The sequence below is a fragment of the Emys orbicularis genome, chromosome 1 (genome assembly GCF_028017835.1).
Source record: "Emys orbicularis isolate rEmyOrb1 chromosome 1, rEmyOrb1.hap1, whole genome shotgun sequence".
Taxonomy (NCBI): domain Eukaryota; kingdom Metazoa; phylum Chordata; order Testudines; family Emydidae; genus Emys; species Emys orbicularis.
Window position 1 is genome coordinate 175,304,712 of NC_088683.1, and position 25,954 is coordinate 175,330,665.

Genomic DNA, 25,954 nt, shown 5'->3' on the forward strand with positions numbered 1-25,954 from the left:
CCCTAGCTTTACTTGGTAAATTCCAATTTGATGTCCTGTAACTCTGACTGATGGTGCTTCATCCGTGCAACTCACCCGCATAAAACTGCTGGCCTTTGTTTTCTGATAATAGCATGGTACTGAATTAATTTTTAAGTGTGGCAGTGTGTCCCTCTTAATGGAGCTCTGAATCAAACAAACAATCAGATAGCCTTGAAGTTTGAAGTACAATGCTGGGATTCCTTGATGGAAAACATGGAAAGAATTAACGTTAACCCTAAGCTAGTCTGTTCTAAGGAGTAATCAAATATCATTTTCTGTCATTTTGATATGTTCTGCGGAAGTGTGTAACACAAGTTGAAATGTACCTATAAAAGGAGGTTTTGAGTGGAAAAGTTGGTCCAGTACATTATAAGGCTGACAAAGCCACTTTACTAATTTCTTTCTTTTTAAGAAAAGATGTGATATTTACTAAAAGCTTGGGTTTGGATGTTGCTCCCCAAAATAATGCTGTGATTCAGAAGTCTAATGACAGGGACCTTGGGCTTATAACTTTAGACTTTTCAAAGCACACATTTTCCAAAACCTTCTATGACATTTTCATTTTGTTTTTGAAAGTTAAATGAAAACAGTTTTGTTTAGATTCAAACCTGCTGGTAGCACTTGCAACCCAAACACCACAGCTTTGTGCTAAAGCATCAGAACCAAGAGCGACAGCCAGACTGGCCTCATTTGACTCTTCAAGCTGGGTAAAATACAAACAGGGAACCACAACAATGGTGAAAAAAAGATGGTTCCACCTAAAAGAAATCTTAACATCTTTAAACTAGATTTAATCACTGACATGGATAAGAACATTTTCACAGAATTTTAGTCTTCATCATGTCCTTTTATCACTGAAAAAAGTGGGTTTTTTTTTAATCTTCACAAACTACGTTAAGGGGATAGAAACACTCCAGTTGAACTCCTTTCTCAGAACATCTTGAGTAAAATAATACAGGTTTTATTATGACATGAGACTCATTACGCAAATTATATCTGAAGGGAGAGAATGCTAATTTAAGAATTCATTCATTTCATTTGCAATCAGTGGGCACGAGTGGGATCGAATGTCATTGTGTTTAGAGAAGGCTTCATCCAGATCCAGCTGTACTTCATTGACCTTTACCTCCATGCAGCCATTATAAAAGGCCGTCAGTAGTGTAGCACCAACGGGAACATCTGCACAGAAACCACATTAAATGAATTACGCCAAGGCTTCCAACATCCTATGTGCTTTTCAGATGAGTAAAAACATGGAAACTTCCCATTTCTCATGAGTCAATGATCCATGGCAGGAAATGGCAACTTAATAGAAAATATTTCACTTCACTCCATAAACTCTTCTTCCCCTTGTCTGAGTGTTTAAGATGAAGTTCACAAACTGAGGAAGGTTAGGATGATTTGCAATATGCATTAGAACAGTGGCCCCCAAACTTTTCACGTCGTGCCTCCCCTTGCCCCTGTCCACACCACACCACCCACCCCGGGAGCTGGGGCTGCAGCTCCTGGGAGCAGGGGGGAAGAGTACGGAGAGGGGTAAGGGGGTTGAGGCTGGGGCTGGGCCGGGAGCCAGGGCCGAGGGTGGGGCAGGGATGGGGATGGGGCTGGAACCGCAGCCAGGGCTGCGGCCAGGAGCAGAACTGTGGTGGTGGGGGCTGGCAGCTGGGGGTGAGGCTGGAGGGTGCTCCCTCCCCACTCCTCATGGGGGCTGTCCCGGGCCCTGCCTTACCCCCCCACCATGAACGTGCCCAACAGTTTGGGGACCACTGCACTAGAACCTTCCTCTAATCTAAAAACCTAACAAAATGGAAGATTTTCAAAATAATATATACTTTACTGATTGGAGAGTGTTAATACCATATTTCCTGGCATCCCCAATTTTCTTGTCCTGACCTAGTAACAGATGTTTATGTATTTAAAGTTCACTGTTAGAATAATCTTTCTATCTGGCCAAAAAGCTGCTCTGGATTCCAATCCACTGTTCAAAAACAGGGGACCCATGAGAACTCTACAAACTAGTTTAATCATTTCTTCTTTCCAGTGACTTCTCTGTAAAAGTCCCACACTTTCCATTTCTAATCTATTCAGTGGTTAAACTAGGAAAATGTCAACCAATGATGTATTGTCAGCGAACAATATATTTACTCCATTACAAATGCTCAAGCAAGAATTACTGTGAGGCATAGGGTACAACAAACTTCTTGTGAGGTAGGTTGGAATTGATCCAAGGTCTGGATCCTCAAAGAGATTTAGGACCGTAACTCACTCACCTGATTTTAATGGGAGTTAGGAATCTAAATACCCTTGAGGATCTGGTCATGAGCACATTCAGCAACTAGAATCAACTGGGTTAGAAGCTGATCTCAACAATGTCATCTAACACTCCTGCACAATGTGGTTATCTCTAAAGAACCTATCGTTGATGATCATCCAGGCTTGCCGTGAAGTTTTTCAGTGATTGTGATTCTCCCATTTCCTTTGGAAGCATGATACTGTAGTGGGGCAGATTACCCCCACCCCCAAATCAAGAAGAGGTTAATTCCTGTGATTCCAATCAGCCCTAATCTGCTGCATTTGTGTGGCTTCTCAGGCCTGGGGGAGGGCCCTTAAAAAGGAAGAATTCAGCACAGTTGGGGTGATATTCTGAAACAAGCAGAGCTAGTGCCTCCAGACTGGGGTCCTGTGTTACTAACTGATGAACAGATGGAGAATGAGGCCGGCCCGAGCCCTCTAAGGAAGATGGGCTGGTCTGTTTTTTCTGTTGTAACCCCCAGGGACTAAGCCTTGGCTTTAGCAATGCAGGTGAGTGGGAACCGAGACTGCCTGTGGCCGAGACTGAAAGACTATTTCCCTCTCCCTTGCATGAGGATGAAGGCCCAAAGTTGAGGGGGCTGTGGAAGTATTTTCCTTTTGTTTGGACTGCTTTATATGCCCTCCAGAAGAGAGTGGACCTGCTAAAAAATATAGCTAAAGGAATGCACCCCATGCTCCAGAATCAAACCCCAGGATTGCTGTTGCCCAGAGAACAATGTATGAGGTAAGTAAAGGTACACACGCAAGGGGGTGACCTTGAGACATAGCCTTTGACAGATATATTGCCTGCTTGAGTTTACTCTGCTATAAGCCAAGTTGCTTAGAGACTCTATGTGCAAAATCCCAGTAGGACTAGTCTTCTCTGTTCAGATTGCTCTGCTGCATAACAGACTGGTACCACAGAACCCCACATGCCTCACTGAAAAAACATAATTTACTGAATTATTTTAAAAAATTAATCTCTGTGTTACTACAATTTTGGAGAAACATAGCAAAGAAACACATTGCAATTAGAAAACCCATAAGATATGCATTTGCCTTAAATAGATTTGGAACTTTACAACTTTGTTCTCCAGTGCTTGTTTTGTTTGTGGCAGCACAGGGATACTTTAAGTGCACTATTTTACTCATCAGTAACCCCTTCACCGTTTCAGGGATCACCTCTAGGGGTTCTTATGGCAAGTTAACATTCTATGGTAACCATTGGAAAATGTTATCTGAAAACATTTTTTGTCTATTTTTTTGGAAGAGGAAATTACTGTGGTAACTAAGAACATTGGGGGAAAGAAGATTTCTTAGAGACAGACTTCTGTGTGGAAACTGTTGAAAACAACTGACTTTAATGATATTCACAATATATAAGAACATAAGAATGGCCATACTGGGTCAGACCAAAGGTCCATCCAGCCCAGTATCCTGTCTACCAACAGTGGCCAATGCCAGGTGCCCCAGAGGGAGTGAACCTAACAGGTAATGATCAAGTGATCTCTCTCCTGCCATCCATCTCCACCCTCTGACAAACAGAGGCTACGGACACCTTTCCTTACCCATCCTGGCTAATAGCCATTAATGGACTTAACCACCATGAATTTATCTAGTTCTCTTTTAAACCCTGTTATAGTCCTAGCCTTCACAAACTCATCAGGCAAGGAGTTCCACAGGTTGACTGTGCATTGTGTGAAGAAGAACTTCCTTTTATTTGTTTTAAACCCGCTGCCCATTAATTTCATTTGGTGGCCCCTAGTTCTGATATTATGGGAACAATAACTTTTCCTTATTCACTTTCTCCACACCATTCATGATTTTATATACCTCTATCATATTCCCCCTTAGTCTCCTCTTTTCCAAGCTGAAAATTCCTAGCCTCTTTAATCTCTCCTCATATGGGACCCGTTCCAAACCCCTAATCATTTTAGTTGCCCTTCCCTGAACCTTTTCTAATGCCAGTATATCTTTTTTGAGATGAGGAGACCACATCTGTATGAGTATTCAAGATGTGGGCGTACCATGGATTTATATAAGGGCAATAAGATATTCTCCGTCTTATTCTCTATCCCTCTTTTAATGATTCCTAACATCCTGTTTGCTTTTTTGACTGCCGCTGCACACTGTGTGGACATCTTCGGAGAACTATCCACGATGACTCCAAGATCTCTTTCCTGATTAGTTGTAGCTAAATTAGCCCCCATCATATTGTATGTATAGTTGGGGTTATTTTTTCCAATGTGCATTACTTTACATTTATCCACATTAAATTTCATTTGCCGTTTTGTTGCCCAATCACTTAGTTTTGTGAGATCTTTTTGAAGTTCTTCACAGTCTGCTTTGGTCTTAACTATCTTGAGCAGTTTAGTATCATCTGCAAACTTTGCCACCTCACTGTTTACCCCTTTCTCCAGATCATTTATGAATAAGTTGAATAGGATTGGTCCTAGGACTGACCCTGGGGGAACACCACTAGTTACCCCTCTCCATTCTGAAAATTTACCATTTATTCCTACCCTTTGTTTCCTGTCTTTTAACCAGTTCTCAATCCATGAAAGGATCTTCCCTCTTATCCCATGACAACTTAATTTACGTAAGAGCCTTTGGTGAGGGACCTTGTCAAAGGCTTTCTGGAAATCTAAGTACACTATGTCTACTGGATCCCCCTTGTCCACATGTTTGTTGACCCCTTCAAATAACTTTAATAGATTAGTAAGACACGATTTCCCTTTACAGAAACCATGTTGACTTTTGCCCAACAATTTATGTCCTTCTATGTGTCTGCCAATTTTATTCTTAACTATTGTTTCGACTAATTTGCCCAGTACTGATGTTAGACTTACCGCTCTGTAATTGCTGGGATCACCACTAGAGCCCTTTTTAAATATTGGCATTACATTAGCTATCTTCCAGTCATTGGGTACAGAAGCTGATTTGAAGGACAGGTTACAAACCATAGTTAATAGTTCCGCAATTTCACATTTGAGTTCTTTCAGAACTCTTGGGTGAATGCCATCTGGTCCTGGTGACTTGTTACTGTTAAGTTTATCAATTAATTACAAAACCAGCTCTAGTGACACTTCAATCTGTGACAATTCCTCAGATTTGTCACCTACAAAGGACGGCTCAGGTTTGGGAATCTCCCTAACATCCTCAGCCGTGAAGACTGAAGCAAAGAATTCATTTAGTTTCTCCGCAATGACTTTATCGTCTTTAAGTGCTCCTTTTGTATCTTGATTGTCCAGGGGCCCCACTGGTTGTTTAGCAGGCTTCCTGCTTTTGATATGCTTAAAAACATTTTGTTATTACTGTGGATTTACCTGTGTTCAAACCCTCAATAAACCCTCCTGTCTTACGCTGGCTGAGGGTCACTCCAGTCTATAGAACAGGGTTGCATTATTCCCTTTGGGAGTGGAAGCCCCGGGGGGTCCAGAGCGACTGGACTCCCTGAGGGGGCCCACGGCGAGAGACAGGCATACTAAGGCTCAGAGAGGTGCGGCTCCAGGAGTGGAGGAGCTTAACCCCAGAGAGAGAGTGTACCCCCGAGAAGGGCTGTCTCACTGAAGGCGGTTCCCCCCACGGACTGCACGGGGCCAAGAGTGGGCACGACTTGTGAGTCCATGACAACTACCTTTTGAGTTTTTGGCTAGCTGTTCTTCAAACTCCTTTTTGGCTTTTCTTATTACATTTTTACTTAATTTGGCAGTGTTTATGCACCTTTCTATTTACCTCACTAGGATTTGACTTCCACTTTTTAAAAGATGCCTTTTTAATCGCTCACTGCTTCTTTTACATGGTTGTTAAGCCACAGTGGCTCTTTTTTAGTTCTTTTACTCTGTTTTTTAATTTGGGGTATACATTTAAGTTGGGCCTCTATTATGGTGTCTTTGAAAAGTGTCCATCCAGCTTGCAGGGATTTCACTCTAGTCACTGTACCTTTTAATTTCTGTTTAACTAACCTCCTCATTTTTGCATAGTTCCCCTTTCTGAAATTAAATACCACAGTATTGGGCTGCTGAGGTGTTCTTCCCACCACAGGTATGTTAAATGTTATTATATTATGGTCTCTATTTCCAAGCGGTCCTGTAATAGTTATCTCTTGGATCAGATCCTGCGCTCCACTCAGGACTAAATCGAGTATTGCCTCTCCCCTTGTGGGTTCCTGTACCAGCGGCTCCAAGAAGCAGTCATTTAAAGTATCGAGAAATTTTGTCTCTGCATTTCATCCTGAGGTGACATGTACCCAGTCAATATGGGGATAACTGAAACCCCCCACTGTTATTGAGTTCTTTATTTTGATAGCCTCTCTAATCTCCCTTAGCATTTCATCATCGCTATCACTGTCCCAGTCAGGTGGTTGATAATAGATCCCTACTGTTATATTCTTATTAGAGCATGGAATTACTATCCATAGAGATTCTATGGAACATGTGGATTCATTTAAGATTTTTACTTCATTTGATTCTACATTTTCTTTCACATATAGTGCCACTCCCCCTCACCCCCCCCCCCCCGCATGACCTGTTCTGTCCTTCCAATATATTTTGTACCCCGTTCTCCAAGTACACGTTCTCCAAGTGTGACTGTTGGCTCATTAGCAAATAGGGATACTTGATTTAAACCAGCATCTCATTTCCTACAGCTTTGTTTACATTGCAGTTAGCACTGTGCTCAGGCCCGCCAATGGGGGGTGGAGGGAAAGGGGGCAATTGCCCAGGGACCCAGGAGATTTAAAAGGGCCTGGGGACCCCCAGCCGTCGCCAGCAGCACAGCGGGGCTAAGACAGGCTTCCTGCTGGCCCTCGCCCCGCATCCTTCCTGGAAGTGGCCTGCATATCCCTGCAGCCCTTGGGGGGGACAGGGAATCTCCACGCGCTGCCCTCACCCCGAGTGCTGACTCTGCAACTCCCATTGGCCAGGAACTGTGGCCAGTGGGAGTTGCGGGGGCAGTGCCCGCAGGCAGCGGCACATTGAGACCTCCTGGGCCTCCCGCCTAGAAGCCGCTGCCAGAGGGGTGTGCCGGTCGCTTTCAGGAGCCGCCCGAGGTAAGTGACGACACCCTACCCCAGCCTAGAGCCTGCACCCTGCACCCCCTCCTGCACTCAAACTCCCTCCCAGAGCTTGCACCCCATACCCCAACCCACTGCCCCAGCCTGGTGAAAGTGAGTGAGGGTGGGGGAGAGCAAGCGATGGAGGGTGGAGGAATGTAGTGAGTAGGGGGTGGGGGCTCGGAGAAGGCATGGGACAGGAGCGTGGTCTCATGGAAGGGGCGGGGCAGGGGCGGGGAAAGGGTCTTTGGGTTTGCGTGATCATACAGTTGGCAACCGTACCGGGTGGGCATGTAGAAGCCCTGCCTGTGCCGGAAGAGCGCACCCAACAGCGCAGTCAGCAGTTCGCTGGGCACCAGCCAGCGCAGGCACAGCACGGCCCAAATATCAGGCAGATCATGTTTGTGTGGGCGCGGCTTGTGCATGTGTGGGGGCCCATTGACTGTTCTTCCTGGGGCCCGAAATTGCTGTCAACGGGCCTGACTGTGCTTGTAATAGCTGTGTTTAAATACTGTATAAAGAACTTCTTGGAATTCACAGCAACTGTGTTCCTTTCTTCAGTTATCTTTTAAAAAAGGCTTTTAGCTGAAACTTCCTTGTTCAGAACGTAGTGTGGTTCAAGTAGTCTATTTACTGATCTCTACTAATAAGCATTGGCTTTATCTCTTTGTTTAGACACAGTGGACACAATTAAAACATTGATGGCTTACCACTCACAGTAACTAATGTTAGTGCAGTATTTGGTGTGTTCTCTTCTCTAAGTATAGAGGATGGTGAAGATCAAATTTGAACAGCAGCCATCTAGTTTGCTGCCGCTAACTTTATTTTGGTTTTCAATCCATTGCATACTGTGACAAAGTTCTGTCCTTGACTCCATAGGTCTGCGTTTCCTGGCAGATTTTTGCTAGCCTCAGAGGCTCACTGTGACCCTCCACGTAGCCCTTTTCTCTCTAGAGGCCAGGGTCACAGTCTACTGAGCCATTTTCATCATAAGCCAGAAAGGGAAGTGAGGAGAAACAACCCTCCCTCACACAGTCTCTGTTGTCTCCCAGTATCAGTGATTAATCAGGCAGGGGAGGGGAGAGCCTGGGCCCGCCCTCTACTCTGGGCTCCAGCCCAGGGACCCTAAAATTAGCAGCTATGGAAGCTGACTTTTTGGAAATAGGACGTGTACAATTCCCTGGGCTACTTCCCCACAGCAGCCCCCCCCACTCAATATCTTCTTCACAATTACCTCAGGGCCCCCTTCCTTGCACCTGATATGGATTCGTACTACTTCATTCCTCCAACAGCACAGCTCCCTTCTATAGCTCCTAACACCCACACCTCACTGACTAACTGGGAGGCTTTTAACTAGTTCCAGCCAGTCCTTGATTGGCTTCAGGTGTCCCAATCAATCTAGCTATCTCCACTGCCTTCTAGAAGGATCTTAATGGCCCCAGGTGTCTTGATTAACCTGGAGCAACTGCCATTTGGTTACCATGGTACCAGGGATTTGTTTAGCCTGGGGCTAACATACCTGTTCCTCACTACTTTACTGTAGCCATCTGGCCTTGCCCCATTACAATACATATTCAAAAGTTAAGACAGAACAAATATCCTTCCCATGTCTTCTTGTAACCCTCTTTTGTGCCTACATTCCGCAATACCTTCACACCCTCATTACCAGGATGTGCAATAAGACTTGTGGGGAACAGATCTCTTCCTCTCTTCCCACACACTAAGAGGTTGCAGAGGTGACTGACAATGCAGCCCCAAGGTTGCAGTAGCATCTGCAGTTGTAATGTGCTTCCTCTACAGCAGTGGTTCTCAATCAGGGGTACGCAGAGCTCTTCCAGGGGGTACAGCAACTCATCTAGATATTTCCCTAGTTTTACAACTGGCTACATAAAAAGCACTAGCGAAGCCAGTACAAACTAAAATTTCATACAGACCATAATTTATTTATACTGCTCTATATACTGTACACGGGAATGTACATACTATATTTATATTCCAATTGATTTATTTTATAATTATATGGTAAAAATGAGAGACTAAGCAATTTTTCAGTTATAGAGTTGTGACACTTTTGTATTTTTATGTCTGATTTTTGTAAGCAAGTAATTTTTAAGTAACTTGGGGGTATGCAAGACAAATAAGACTCCTGAAAGGGGTACAGTCATCCTGAAAGGTTGAGAGCCACTGTTCTACAGTGGTGGGAGGGTGGAGAGGATGCAGCAGTTGATTCTCTGGCCCCAGATGCCCATGTGCTGGCCTTACCTGTGCACTGCCTTGAAGAAACCCCATGTACAGCTAGTTTCCCTGCCATGCAAGGGATATGCACCTCCCCTTTCCTCCTCCCCAGCACTAGGGTTGCCAACCCTCCAGGACTGTTGTGGAATCTCCAGGAATTAAAAATTAATCTTTAATTAAAGATTGTCATGTGATGAAACCTCCAGGAATACGTCAAACCAAAATTGGCAACTCTACCCTCCATACCTCTCATGCAGCTGACTCACCCTGCTCCCGCTGAAACTACAGAGAAAGGAGGCTGGATATGCCTCTTGGGGCAGGTTTGTTTTTACGTAACATACAACACAGAAAATAGATGCCAATTCAAAACTGCCTGTCAAACTTCTAAGATCTCTTGGGAAGCTAATACTTTGTCTTTCCCTATAGTCCCTTTAGACAGAGGATGTCAAAAACTTTTACCAACAATAATTTAGCCTCAGAACCTCCCTATGATTTAGGTGTCTCCCCCACCCCAGGTTTCAAGTTAGCATATAATTTTCCAAATCTAAAGCCTCATGGCATTGATGCGCATCCATAGCATGCCTGCTCAGATATGGTTGCACAAGTTAGGAGTTGTTGGGCTGAAAATTCACTTACAAATTGTTTAAACAAAACATTGAGTAACTCACTTAACTTTCAAATTCCCTATCATGGAGGCTGTCAACCACCACCTGAAAGTATGATTGTTGTATCCCTATTTTCCCTGTTTCCTCCTCTCATCTTTCTCTCCTTCAGTTATTGTCTAAACCACCCATTTAAAAATATCTTAAGCTGCTGCAGTTTGTTGAAACTATCAGTAGATGGCACTTCAGGAGTTCTCATCACTCTTAAGCACAACAAAACAAAACAAAATACAAAACAAAAAAAAACCTCACAACACACCACCATTTTCTCCTGGGAATAGGTGCCATAGGGTCACTTCCAAAAATAGATCTTTGGAGAGAAGCTCTGCTGCTGGGCTGTTAAGATAGCTCCTTAATGTTACTATTGAAGTATCAGGTTGCATCAAAAGCTATGCAAATTGACTCAAAAATAAAGGATAAAAATAGGTAATTGTTTAAAAAAAAAAAAAACACCACACCACAACAACCCAGGATTTTGAGTAAGACTAATTCATTCACATCAATGAAAAGAAATAAAATTCACCTGGAATGCCACCTAAGTAGGTAACAATAGGTCCCTTCATTACTTGATCCAGGATGGACAGTTGTTGCTCTTGCTCAGAACTGATGCTGTGTGTTTGTGAATCAGCAGTCACTTCAAGCAGCTGTTTGTTTACTCTGAGTCCTAGCAGCGTTCTTTTGGAGGTACACAACCTCTCTGACTCCAGCCGGGCAACAATGACGTTCTCAATAGTCACAATGATTTCCTAGGCAACAGAATAAAAAACATTTCACACAGAACTCCAGCACTTATTTTATTTAGTTATGATGCATTTTACATTTGTAAGGAGAAACTGGAGGAAACATTACGGCCAAAGTTTTTCAAAATAGGTGCCTGAAATTGGGAAATCCACTGAAGTCAATAGAAGCTGCTGGGTTGTTCAGCACTTTTGAAAAACCAAGCCACTTGTTTAGGTGCCTAAATTTTATATGTAGGAGTCTCTCTTTAGGTATTCATGTTAGAAAATCTTGATCTAGATTTCTGGGGTTAAATCCTGGTCTTGTGGAAGTCGATGGAAGTTTTGACATGGACTGTAATGAGGCCAACATTTCACCCCTAGTATCTACTTTAGGCAGTTTAAAAAGAAGTATGTATTGACCCTTATATACATATAAGCACATATTGCCTTCTGTCATGCTACTTGTCACAACTGGGAATAGAGGGAAATTCAAGGACAGCAAGACCTATTTATATATTGGCTTTGTTATGCAGTTCATCACTGTTTTAGTGGAGCACCTTGCAAACAATTAATTCAGCCTCACAACGCCCTTGTGAAGTATAGTAAGTAACTAAGATTAGTCCCATTTTACAGATGGAGAATGAAGACAGAAAGTTTAGGTCAAAAGAGCTATGCTGATTTACACCAGATGAGGATCTGACCCAGAGTTACTGTGATAACAGTAAGATCACCTGTGAGTTAGGGGAGTTGGAGTCTACTATGGACAAAGCAAGAGGCACTGTTTTGCCAGAGACCAAGGCAAACATCACACCAGTGCCTGTGGATGGGCGAATAGTCAATGTTATGTTTATTAGCCATTCTTTGTCATTGGTAAGATTATCTGTTTTAAAAAAAAAAGAATGAAATTAATGAACCTGAAAAACACCTTCTAAAAGCATCCAAATACTATTCAGTTATTTACAAGCATTTTCTTCCTACAATTTAATCTATATTCCCACTATGAAAAATAAAGCTAAATCTGCAGTGAAAAGGTAAGCTTTACATTTCTAGTTTTCCCCAAAGTTTCTAATATTAAACATATAGACAGAGACATTTTAAGCTTGGGTTTTTTTTCTTGCCTTTTCAGCTTGCTGGTCTTCCTTTTTTATTTTTTGTTACCTCTCTCACTGCTACATTCATAAGAGGGCTGTTTATAAGGTTAAGCCAGAAAAAGCCTGACAGGTTGCTCATAAAATTTTGCTACTGAGCAGAAGGTTGATAGCTTAAACACGCGTTTAACATCACACACAGGAATAGTTCCATTGCTCCAATGGGAATTCTCACGAGTAAAAGTTATACAGGTGCTAAAGTGTTTGCAAGTTCAGCAGCTAAAAGGGATGCCCATATTTATTAACTGCTTTTTTTCTTAATTTCACACTAATAATGCACCATGTTACTTAGTATCACAATCAGCACCCGCACTGTATCGTGCTTGAATATAATTCCATATGACTATCTCATTTGGAGCTCAAACCACTCTCAGTGATGTCAATAGCAAAACTTCCATTGATAAAATGGGAGCTGAATCAGACCCTTGAGAGATGGAAAGGACCCATTTGATCAAGTCCACGCTGATAGAGGTCTTTGCAGAAATTAAACTGATAACGTGTGAGGCCAGAACCTACACTCATTACTCAAGCAAAACTCCCTCTGAAATTAGTGGGAACCTTCCCTCATGCACCCTTGACTTGGGCAAGTCCATACTCTTTTGCCATTCATTAGTTCAATCATAAGTCCAGCATAAAGAAATGTTGGAGAAGGTGGAAAAATACTTACTATAGTTTATATGAAATTCTGCCATGCCAGTGCCAGGGTAGTAGGACCCTTTCTCCACAGTTACTAAACAGTGTTTGCTTTGTTTTTTTTGAATAACTTCTTTTATGCCTGAACTTCCCTGATTCATCAGGTTCCAGGCACGAATGCACCCATCTAGTCGAGGGTTAAGCTGCAGAAGAGTTACATTCAGATTTTTGTGTTGCATACAGATTTGCTCTAGAAACATTGTTGATATGACAATTTATTTCTGTAAAGCATAGTTATATCAGTGCCATAGATTACAGCACTGATCTTCAGAGCTGTCTTGGAATCGAATTGTTGTTTGCAGTGTTGTAGCCAGGATATTAGAGCGAACAAGGTGGATGAGGTAATATATTTTATTGGACTGGCTTCTGTTGGCATGAAACAAGCTTTCGAGCTTACAAAGAGCTCTTCTTCAGGTCTGAGAAAAGTACTCAGGCCTGGTCTACACTGCAGAGAGAGGTCAACGTAAGCTGCCTTACATTAACCTAATTCTGTAACCGTCTACACTGAGGCTATGTCTACACTAGAGACCTTACAGTGGCACAGCTATGCCAATGCAGCTTTTTCTCACCCTTCAACAGCATAAGTTTTGCCAACATAAGCGGTAGTGTAGACATGGCCAAAAATGTAGCTCCCACCAATGTAACTTATCCACTACACTGACTTAATAACTCCACCTCTGTGAGAGGCGTAGCACTTAGGTCGATGTAATTAGGTCGTTGCTTCAATCGACTGTTGCTGCCTTTCAGAAACTGCCCCACACTGACAGTTAAATCAGTGCAAGCACTCCTGGTGAGGATGCACACCACCACCACAAGGAGAGTAATGTGGTCATGCAAAAGTGATGTAATTACTGCAGTGGCTGTACGTCGACATAACTTAAGTTGACTTAATTTTGTAGTGCAGACTTGCCCTCAGAGTCTCACAGATAAATAAAAGGTGGAACAGACTGTTTAGCATAAGTAGTTAACACATATTCTAAGAGACCATTCAAGGTGAAGTGGTCCGTTAACACCTCTCCAGTCATGGGACAAAAAAGGGGGGACGGTTAGTGCGTGAGTTATAGATTGTTGTAATAAACCATCAATCCAGAGTCTTTATTAAAACCATGATTTATAGCAGGCGTGGGCAAACTACGGCCCGCGGGCAGTTTTCAGCTGGCCCCTGAGCCGCACCAAGCGGCTCAGCCCCGCTATGCCCGGGGTGCTGGATCGGGGCCGCACCACACAGGTCGGCCCCACTCTGGCGCTCCGCCCGGGGCGCTGGGTCCAGGGCCGCACCACGCGGCTCAATCCCGCTCCGGCTGGGGCGCTGGGTCGGGGGCCACACCACGTGGCTCGGTCCCGCTCCGGCTGGGGCACTGGGTTGGGGGCCGAGCCGCGTGGTGCGGCCCCACTCTGACCGGGGCACTGGGTCTGGGGCCACACTATGCAGCTTGGCCCCGCTGCAGCCCGGGCGCAGGGTCGGGGCTGCAGCACACGGCTCAGCCCGCTCTGAGGGGGCGCTGGGTTGGGGGCCACACCCCTGAGCCTCTCCCCACACCCCAACCCCCTGTCCCAGCCCTGATCCCCCTGCCGCTCTCTAAACCCCTCGATGCCAGCCTGGATCACCCTCCTGCACCCCAAACCTCTCCTCCCCAGCCCCACCCCAGAGCCTGCACCCTCAGCCAGAACCCTTTCCTGCACCCCTGCCCCAGCCCTGATCCCCCCTCCCGCCCTCCGAACCCATCAGTCCCAGCCCAGAACACCCTCCTACACCCCAAACTCCTCATCCCCAGCCCCACCCCAGAGCCCACACCCCCTCCCGCATCCCAACCCCAATTTTGTGAGCATTCATAGCCCTCCATACAATTTCTATTCCCCGATGTGGCCCTCGGCCCAAAAAGTTTGCCCACCCCGATTTATAGTGTCTAGCAAAGTTATGAATTTAAGTTCCCAGGCTCATCTTTTTGAAAGTGTTTTGCACCTTTCCTTTGAGGATGAGGACTGAGAGGTCAGATATGGAGTGATTGTTTTGTGAGACGTGTTTGCCCTTGGGTAATATGGTATTTTTGTCTTTCATCATTGGGGGGCATTTAGTGCACTGGATGAGGTACACCACATTGTGATAGGCATGGGTAGGACCAGCGCCATCCCTAGTGGGGTGCGGGGCCCGGGGCGGAAGTGACAGATTCGTCTCTTCCAGGACTGACCGCGCTAGTCAATCACACCAGCCCTTGGAGGCCACCCAAAGTGCAGGGCCCGGAGTGGTCGCCCTGATTCACCCTACCCAAGGGACGGCTCTGGGTAGGACCCGTGGATCTTGAAAGATATGCTGGGGGGCGATCATTGTAGCAGTGGAGATATGTCTGCAGGTTTTGCATCTATTGTGGCAGGGTCTGGTGCTGCTTTAAGTTGAGGAGTCCTTGTCTGTGGGAAACTTGCTTCTGATATGAAGTTGGGGGGTCGTTTGAAGGCCAGAAGCGGGGGTTCAGGAAAGATTTCTTTCAAGATGTTGTCCCCATTGAGTATGGATTGTAATTGTTTAATGATACCCCATATGGCTTGCAATGTGGAGTGGTAAGTGACAACTAGGGGTGAGCGATCAGAGGGTTTTTTTCTGCAGTGAAGCAGGTTCTCTCAGGGATGTTTGGGTGGAACATTCCATTATGCGATCTACTTCTCCAAATGCCCCAACAATTATGTGGGTGAAACTAGACAATCACTACGCTCTCGAATGACCTCGCACAGGAAAAAAAATGATAAAAAGTTAAAAACACTGTATTACCCCAATGGTAAACGCTTTTTTCACAAAACAGTCACTCCATTTCTGACCTCTTAGTCCTCGTCCTCCTGCACAGCACCTTGAAAAGAGGAGCCTGGGAGCTTAAATTCATCACTTTACTAGACTCTAAACATCATGGTCTTAATTAAGACACTGGATTTATGGCTTATTACAAAAATCTGTAACCCACTAACTCCCCTCCACATTTTATTATACCATCCCTGGAATGGTGTTAAGGGACCACTTCACCTTGAATAGTCTTTTAGAATATATGTTAACAACTTATGCTAAACAATCTGTTCCACTTTGTATTTAGCTGTGACAGTCTGAGTACCTACCTTTTCCAGACCGAAAGAAGAGCTGTGTATCTCTCAAAAGCTTCTCTCTCACCAACAGAAGTTGGTCCAATAAAAGATATCACCTCACTGGTATTTTGTCACCCTCACTCACTTTGTGTCTCTTTGAAATCAAAGGCATATACAGTAGCGCAGCTTTCAGTCAGCACTGCTGAGCCAATAAGCTTTTCCCATTTGGTACCACTGGCAAGCAAAGAATAGACAGCGTCAAAATTTAAGTTCAAACATACTGTAGCCAAACTTTCCTCTTCTGCTTGGCCATGTCTACTGCGCTATAGCTAGGGGGCCATGGCTATTAGTATTGTTTGTTGGCTGAGAGTTTGACTCATCAGCCCAAACAACATTTCTAGAATTATTTCACATTGGGTAAGAGAATATTTATTGAGAAGCAGTCAAACATTTTTACCTTTTTGCCTCCCTGTCACACTGCAAGCAAAAACAGATTATTTAAAAAATGAAATATTACAAGCATTTTTTTTTGTTAGTGGATTGGTGGCTTGTTTTCAAATGTAAATTATTTTCTAGTCCACATGCAAGGTGCTGGATAGAAATTCTTTTATACATATGAAGAACAGATCGTGTATGGGCAATGGTAATAGAGGCTTCCTTCCTCTGAAAAAAAAAGTTCAGTCTTCATAGTGCATTCACTTGTTGCCCCTCTGCTGAGATTGCCAGTTACTATGATAATTACTGGGTCTGCGCAAGAGGTGGCTGCAGGGACCTACAGCTGCTGAGAAGGGTGAGTCAGGTGACTCATGCCTAGGGTGACCAGATGTCCCTATTTTATAGGGACAATCCCGATATTTGGGGCTTTTTCTTATATAGGCGCCTATTCCCCCTCCCCCCCGTCCCCATTTTTCACACTTGCTGTCTGGTCACCCTACTCATGCCCCCTGTGCAGGGTGGGTAGGGCAGGGTAGAAATGAAGGCTCCTTGCGCTTCCTTCACCTCCCCCCTCCCCCCCCCCACGAGATCAAGGCACAATCTGGCACTAAGAAAGGGAACATTTGTACAATATGCTCCCAAGATAACTACCGGTGGCCCTATAGTTTGGGAGTCTTAAAATGAGATTAGGAAATATACTCTCGGGCACAATCCTGCATAGGACCCTGGAAAATGGATTAGATTACCTGAGACTGCTTTAATTGCTGTGATTCTATAATTAAAACCTGAAAATGGGCAGACCGCAAAGCTTCATGCATACTCATTTTCAAACGAAAATGTCACCAATGGCATTTTCATTTTCTACCTACATACCTCCCTGTATTTTGTCTCCCTAGTGACACATGGGTAACCACCATATAAGGAGAAGCAAACAAGAAAGCAGCCTTCATCAGAAGGTATTTTTAAATTACCGGTTTAATGAGGGTGTCGCCGACTTTGCGAGGTAATCCTGCGATGTACACTTTAGTTTCCAGGAAGCCATTTGATGGTTTGAACAGATTTCTAGGGCTGTTGATATTCATCACTGCTTCTTTTGCTATTTTTACACTTATACTGTGTTCTAATTCTTCCACTGAGACCTAGGATTAAAAATAATATACAATATATATAGCACTATGTATGTTGAACATACTGATTACAGAGGGAGGAGTAGTGAGCCTTGTGTTAAGGTTACCTAACATGTCCCAGTATTTAAAAAACAAAAGCCCACCACCCAGAAACCTGCCTTTCTCTTTTTAAATATATATATATATATATATATATATATATATATATATATATATATATATATATATATATATATATATATATATATTCTAATGGTTTGCAGCAGGATTTTGAAATTGGGCAGAGGGATAATACTTGAAAGGCAAAGGTATCTCTCGCTTTGTATAGGAAAAGCTATACTTGGCTGAATGATAAGTTTTTGGAAAAATACAATTTTTCAGTTTGTGTTACTTTCTTGCTTCTAAAATTGCTCAACATTCCATCCACATTGAGCATGCTCCTCTGGATCTCATTCAGCCTGCCACAAAGAACTGAACCTCCTGAGGGAACACAGACAAAATTAAAAAAAAAAAAAAAAAAAAAAGGATTCACATGCTGCTGTTGATGTTACCCACCAAAATACCTTTTGGTCTAAGGGAAGGTGCACTGGACTGGAGACCAGGAAACAATATGGCAGAACTAAATCTAATCTACACAGCAGCTGACAGGGTGCCTTCCAGCGCGGGTAGACATATGTTCAGCTCTATTCAAGCTAGCATACTAAAAAATAGTAGTGTGGCTGTAGCAGCACAAGCTGCTAGCTGCCTGAGTACAATCCTGCCCAACTTGGTGCTTTAAAAGGGCCAATTTCACAAAGGTGAAAACAATCATGAGCCAAATAAGCTGGGAGGAAGAACTTAATCAGAAAATGTGAATGGCTAACTGGGGCTTGTTTAACAAGACTTTACTAGATGCCCAAAAAGCCATAATCAAGGGAGAAGGCCATATTGCTTAAAAAACCAACCTGGCTTAGAAGGACCTGAAGGCAACTATAAAAAGAACTTTAAAAATAATATGTAACAAATGGAAGAAAGGAGAAGTTGATAGTACTGAATATAAATCAAAAGTTAGGAATTGTAGAAAATTGATAGGGAAAGCAAAGTGACATAAGGAGAAATCTATGGCTAGCAGAGTTCAGGACACTAAGGAGGCATTTAAGTATAACAGGATAAAAAAGAATCCTGACAATGGTATTGGATCATTACTAGATGTAAATGGTAGAATTACCCATAACAATGCAGAAAGGGTGGAAGTATTCAATAAATATCTTGGTTCTGTATTTGGAATAAACATAATGTAGTCTCATCATATGATGATAACACTTTTTTCCATTCCACTAGTATGTCAGGAGGATGTTAAACCCCAGCTGCTAAAGATAGACATTTTTAAAATCAGCAGGTCAGTATAACTTGCACCCGAGAGTTTTAAAGGAATTGGCCGAGGAGGTTGGTGGCCCATTAATGTTGATTTTCAGTAAGGCTTAGAACACCAGGGAAGGTCCAGAAGACTGGAAGAAAGCTAATGGTTGTGCCAATTTTTAAAAAGGGTATTTGTGATGACCCAGGTTTTTATAGGCCTGTCAACCTGACATTGTTCCCGGGCAAGATAATGCAGTGGCTAATATGGATCTCAATAAAGAACTAAAGGAGGGTAATGTAATAATGCAAATCAACATAAGTTATTGAAAATATATCTTGTCAAACTAACTTTATCTCTTTTTTATTAGATTACAAGTTTGGTTGATAAAGGTAATAGTGTTAACATAATATACTTACACTTCTATAAGATGTTTGATGTTGTATCACACAACATTTTCATTAAAAAACTAGAACAATATAAAATTAACATAGGACATATTAAATTGATTAAAAACTGGCTAACTGATAGATCTCAAAATGCAACTCTAAATGGGGAATCATCACTGAATAGGTGTGTTTCTGGTGGGGTCCTGAAGGGATCTGTTCTTGGCCCTACACTATTTAACATCAAATGACCTGGAAGAAAACATTAAAAATGTCATTGATAAAGTTTGCAAATGACAAAAAAATTGGGGGAGTGGTAAATAATGAAGAAGACAGGTCACCAACACAGGGAAATCTGGATTGCTTGGTACACTGGGTGCAAGCAAATAATGTGCACTTTAATGTGGCCAAATACAGATGTATACATCTAGGAACAAAGACTGTAGGCCATATTTACAGGATGTGGGACTCTCTATCTGAAAATGATTTGGGAGTGTGGTGGATAATAGGCTGAACAGGAACTTTTACTGCAACCAACAGGACTAATGTGATCCTGCATAAACGGGAATCTCAAGCAGAAATACAGAGGTTATTTTACCTCTGTATTTGGTACTGGTGCAACCAGTGCTAGACTACTGTGTCCAGTTCTGTTGTCCACAATTGAGGAAGGATGTTGAAAAATTGGAGAGGGTTCAGAGAAGAGCCAGGAGAATGATGAAAGGATTAGAAAACATGCCTTATAGCAATAGACCCAAAGAGCTCAATCTATTTAGCTTAACAAAGAGAAGGTTAAGAGGTGACCTGATTAGTCTGTAAGCACCTATGTGGGGAACAAATATTTAACAATGGGCTCTTCAATCTAGCAGAGAAAAGCTAGACAAATTCAGACTGGAAATAAGGCATACATTTTGTACAGTGAAAGTAATTAAGTATTGGAACAAGTTACCAAGGGATGTGGTAGATTCTCCAATACTGACAAGTTTTAAATCAAGATTGGAAGTTTTTCAAAATATCTGATCTAGGAATTATTGCGGTGAAGTTCAACAACTTGTATTATTCAGCAGGTCAGATTAGATGATCACAACGGTCCCTTTCTGGCCTTGGAATCTATGAATTCCCTGGGTCTGTTCTCAGGAAGCTACCCCGACCCGTGGCGCTGCAGCCTTGTTGCTATTTTTAGTGAGCTAGCTCAACTACAGCTAGTGTGTGTCTGTCTACCCAAACTGGGAAGCACTCTCCCCACTATTGTGTAGACACACCCCTAGCCACACTCTTTCTTAGAATCTGCCAAATCTATACACTTAGTGATGCGGTTGATAAACTGGGCTATTCTTGGATCTGTAACCCGCCATCTCCATGTGTTGTGCCTCTTCCTCTATGGTTACAGAGGATAACTGCATGTTCTTGTGGCTAGCATAGTTTAGCACCTGAGTGGTAGAGACAGTGCTGAAAGTACTCTGTTCAAAAGTGCTGCTGATGCATCGGGGGCCATTGCACATAGAAAAAAATCAAACCCAATAATTTTTTCTAAAAAACACACCGCATATTATCTACAAAAACAACGTTAAAAGAAGGCTGCAAAGTCAAGCATGCAAAAATGAGGAAATGCCAGAATTAAGGTTGCCCATTTAAGCTTAATTCTGACATTTCCTAAATTCTAAGTAGCTGACTTTGCAATCTCATTAGTGTTTTTTTTCTGTACGTAGTAGGTATGTTGAACAGACCCTGTTCCCAGTAAAGTTCATGTTAAGACTCCTACTGACTTGAGTTAGAATAGCTCTGGGCACACCATGCTCAGCAATTGGGGATTTAAAAAAAAAAAAAAAAAGTAAGATTTTCTTTAGTTAGCCTTGATTTGATTGATCAAGCTGCATTGGCCAGCATAAAATAACAAGTGTATTTGGAATAACAACCCCATGGACCACTTGCATCAGAATAAACATGTTTACACACACAATCATGCACTAAGTATTACTGCATAGGCCCCAAGCACCAAGCAGAAAGTGGCTCTTTGTATCACAAGGAAATTCGGAAGTTTGCTAATGCTACCACTGTACCTTTCTTAACAGCCTTTAAATCTGGGATCTTTATGGAATCATTTTGGAACTTTTTTTTTTTTTTTAAGTCGCTATAACAATTTTTCCCAACTTCACCTAAGAGTGCCAACAATTCACAGGGCATTAGGAAAAAAACTTACTATATGCCACAGACCATCATTAATGGCTTTGCCACCACTGGTGACTTTTGTTCCAAGTTCATTCTTGAATTGAATCTCAATCTTCCCATCACGAAGAGCAAGCAAGAACCATGCTGTGCTGTTAGAGGATTCAGCATATAGTATAACACCCTCTGTATCATATGTCCGGAAATCAAATTCCGCTGAAAATCTGAGTCATGGGAGAGGGATCATAATCATGAGAAGAGGATACATGAGACAGTGAAGAGCTAATTGCAATACATTAATAATTTAGCTATGCAGGCAAATATTAATCTCCAAATGACAACTCTGTATCCGAGCTGGTCCAATGGATGCCTATGATTAATCATAAGCAGAATCCAGTAGCTATAGAATTCCCCTTATTTTACAGGTGTGTTGTAAGAAAAAGTAAATTGTTTGGGAGGTGTTCCCGTACTATGGTGAGGAGTGCCATAAAAAAAATCTATCACAAGTATCTTCTATAAATGTGCTTCATCATTACTGACTTTGAAAGTTCCACTGTTTACCCTTATTCTGTTTAGGGAATAAGATCTGTATATTGGTGGCATTTGGATGATCATGCATAAATTGTAGCTCTTTTTGTTCTGTGTTTGTACAGTGTCTAGTACAATGGGGTCCTGGTTCATAACTAGGGCTCCTAGGCACTACAGTAATACAAATAATAAATAGTGGTGGTATTATTATTAATTATTATTATTATTATGGTAGAACCTATAGACCCTGTTGTGCTCTCGGGGCTGTACAAACATGGGAGAAGCTCTCTGCCCCAAAGAGCTTTCAGGCTAAATATACAAGACAGAGGAATGACTTGAGGGGAAAATGGAGGCACAGAGAGGTGAAGTGACTTGTGAAAGGCACACAGCAGGTGGGTGGCAGAACTAGGAACAGAACGCAGGTGCCCTGATTCCAAGTTCAGCTCTCCAGTCACTAAACCACATTGACTTTCAAACATGGTTCTATCAAAACTCCTTATTTTGAGCTTATAAGTAACTATTTAAGATGTTAGCTGCTAAGGACACTTTCAAACTTTTCAAAAATCTTCCAGGAGAGCATTAATTCCAGGTCACCTTTGATTCATGGCACAAGGGCATGTCTTAATATTTATGCTCTAAATCTAAATCTGAGGCACTAAAAATCACAAATGCAACAACTTCTGCTGTTGGTGCCTCTGAAATTGTTCAGACAGTGAATCAAAGGCAACCCTGCATTTTCAAGTGCCACAATGAGCACATTGAAGTGCAATATAGAGCTTACTAACTTTAGCAATCGCTCTAGGACAATGACATCTGAAGGGGAAATCCTACAAATTGATATTGGAGTAAAATAAGACACTATGCTCCATCAGTGGCCTGGAATATTGTAGGAGAAAGCACAGGAGACCGTTAGCTTCCTCAGTACTTCATGAACAGCATGCTATAGCTGGTAACTCCTGCAAAAGAGCAGCAGAACCATTACTTGAGGCTCACCATTTTGATATACGACTGCACACTGTGAGATGCATATTCATTTCTATAACATCATCTGATTTTAAGGACTGAAAAAGGAATGACAACACTTCGGGGGGAAAAAAACCTATATGAAATTTGCCTACTGTGAAATACCATAGACACTGTTTGGCTCAAAATGTCCCTGCAAACATACCACCAGTGGGGATTCTTCAGAGCAGGTTTTGAGTCAGTTTGCAAGACTGGCCCCTGGAGAACTGCAATATCCTTCTACATCTCTGCCATCATCTTCCATGTCTTTGCTCTTCCCTTCAGAGGGGCAGCAAGCTTCTGTCATTGTGAGACACCATCTTTCTTGCTCTTCTAAGACATCTCATTCACTCCAAAAACTGCTGGGGCCTCCATCCAGTTCATATTCCTTCCTCTCCCCTTTGATCCATTTTCCACCTTTTCACACTCAGTCTCAGGATTGTTTTGATTCTCTTTCTCCCAAGGTTTATTTTTGCTTCCCTTTCAGTCCTTATATCTCTGTCTTCAACTGCAGCAACCAGCTGGCTGTCACTGTAGGAGCAATCTCGCTCTTCACCCACTGATGAGCTCAGGCCCAGATGCTGGTGCACTCTCCCACAGACCACACCAATGGGCTGCCTGCTCCACTATGTAGCTGCATCAGTCAGCTGCTACTGCCCCCTGTCCGATGGAAAGGGTTGCTTAAGATCCAGCTTAGCAGATGAGTTACTGGAAAGAACTATACTAAAGGTGTGGCTCAAGGATAAAATATGATCACTAAAGTGTCTCTAAGCACCTCACTTCTGTCCATCCACTTTCAAATAACTTCAGCCTCCACTGAGTGCTATTACATGTAGGAACCTAAGTTCATTTGTCCTCCCTGCAATGATACAAGGTGTCTTATCCAGTGAGATGATGCTGTGAATTCTTCATGAACCCACAGTCCTTTTGCCACCCTTTGAGAATTAATGGAAACAAATCCCCAGAACTTCCATGCATAGTGTTATCAATGGCAAATGCTCACCTGGTGACTTCTGGCAATCTAAACCTTAAGTACAGCACAGGGATCGCTATAAACTGTTCTGCCAGGTAAAGCAATTCATAATACTTTTCAAGATTCAGAGGGACACAAACTGGAACAGCCTGTAAATAATGAAGGGGAAAATCACCATGTCATAACTTTGTGTAGTGATATTTCACAGATTAACCTCAGTTCTTTGTGGCTTTTAGCTTGTTACATTTTCCTGAAGCACTTGATACCTAGTATACTTGAATAATCTGAATACCTCAGTACAAATAAAATTTTATTTTTCTACATTATCCATACGTCAAAAATATTGGTGGCTATAAATGTCGTAACGTAGTTTCGTAGATTCCAACTTTCATTTGAGTTGGTAATTACATTGTAAGTGTTTAATATTCAAATCAAGGCATACAGCCAAATTAGACCATTTCCTTTCAACCTGCATCCCTACCACCTTACGTTAGGATTCTCAGGTCTCTTAATTTAAGCAGTTTGGTTGGGTTGATAGTTGTATGGGTGAAATCTAAAACATCTAGGGTGATACACAAAGTGGTCTTGATTTGAATAAGCACCACACTTTCCTTTGAGGCAGAACTGAACTAATATACAGCATAGTGGCAGGGGAAGTACTATATCTCTTGATGTGGTATCTCCTCTGAACACATGAAAAGTTTAGGTCCTGGCCACTAGTCACAACTAGTGATCCCAGGTAAGACTGTGAGGTTAATCCTGGTGTCCAGGCCAAAATCAAATTTGGGTAATTACATTCTGCCTATTTAAACTTTTCAGCTTTCCTAGCCTACATTGTTCCACAGTGTTGTTGTGTATGAAGTTTTCATACTTTCTGTATTGCAGTGATAGACAGAGTGATCCTTGTATATAGGGATAATATATCAGTTTAAATTAGGGTGACCAGATGTCCCAATATTCAGGGCTTTGTCTTATATATTACCTCCCACCCCATCCCAATTTTTCACACTTGCTATCTGGTCACTCTAGTTCAAATAGGTCAGACATTGTATGACTATATTGCTATTTCAGCTACTACCCAATGTGCACTGCTGTTTTTATGTCTCTTGTCATGCCACAATGATGTCAGATGTAAAAAAACATCTGGAACTTATTTTTGACTGAATCTCCTATATTTAATCTCACATCAGATAATTTGTTCTACACAGATGCAGCAGAACCAAAGCAATTGGGTGTGAAACACTACTGTGTTTATTATACACATTGCACTTGGATAGTCTAACTCAGGGGTCAGCAACCTTTCAGAAGTGGTGTGCCGAGTCTTCATTTATTCACTCTAATTTAAGGTTTCATGTGCCAGTAATACGTTTTTAGAAGGTCTCTTTCTATAAGTCTTTCTATAAGTCTATAATATATAACTAAACTATTGTTGTATGTAAAGTAAATAAGGTTTTTAAAATGTTTAAGAAGGTTCATTTAAAATTAAATTAAAATGCAGAGCCCCCCGGCCTGGTGGCCAGGACCCAGGCAGTGTGAGTGCCACTGAAAATCAGCTCGCGTGCCACCTTCGGCACACGTGCCATAGGTTGCATACCCCTGGTCTAACTCAGTGGCTCTCAACCTTTCCAGACTACTATATCCCTTTCAGGAGTCTGATGTGTCTTGCATATCGCAAGTTTCACCTCACTTAAGAACTACTTGCTTATAAAATCAGACATCAAAATACAAAAGTGTCACAGCACACTATTACTGAAAAAAGGCTTACTTTCTCATTTTTTACCATATAATTATAAAATAAATCAATTGGAATATAAATATTGTACTTACATTCCAGTGTATAGTATACAGGGCAGTATAAACAAGTCATTGTCTGTATGAAATTTTAGTTTGTACTGACTTCGGTAGTGCTTTTTATGTCATCAGTTGTCAAACTAGGCAAATATCTAGATGAGTTGCTGTACCTCCTGGAAGACCTCTGCATACCCCCAGGGGTACGCGTAACCCTGGTTGAGAACGACTGGTCTAACTCACAGCTAATGCTACACTTCCCAAAATTCTTTGGGCTTGGTTCTCATTTAACACAAATGTTCATGGTGCAGCAATTCCACTGAATGT

General features: G+C 42.4%; 1 protein-coding gene across 1 annotated transcript in view; it reads right to left on the bottom strand.

Annotated features, from left to right (window-relative positions):
- Window positions 1-921: 921 nt before the first annotated feature.
- The window catches only part of PROS1 (protein S), a 48,458-nt gene continuing 23,425 nt past the window's right edge, over window positions 922-25,954 (bottom strand). The window contains exons 9-15 of the mRNA XM_065407256.1: window positions 23,870-23,988; window positions 21,371-21,560; window positions 17,296-17,463; window positions 12,798-12,966; window positions 11,714-11,862; window positions 10,787-11,009; window positions 922-1,200 (exon numbers count right to left, since the gene is read on the bottom strand). Coding sequence (XP_065263328.1) covers window positions 1,034-1,200; window positions 10,787-11,009; window positions 11,714-11,862; window positions 12,798-12,966; window positions 17,296-17,463; window positions 21,371-21,560; window positions 23,870-23,988 — 1,185 coding nt within the window. The 3' untranslated portion in view covers window positions 922-1,033. The remainder of the gene's footprint in view (window positions 1,201-10,786; window positions 11,010-11,713; window positions 11,863-12,797; window positions 12,967-17,295; window positions 17,464-21,370; window positions 21,561-23,869; window positions 23,989-25,954) is intronic.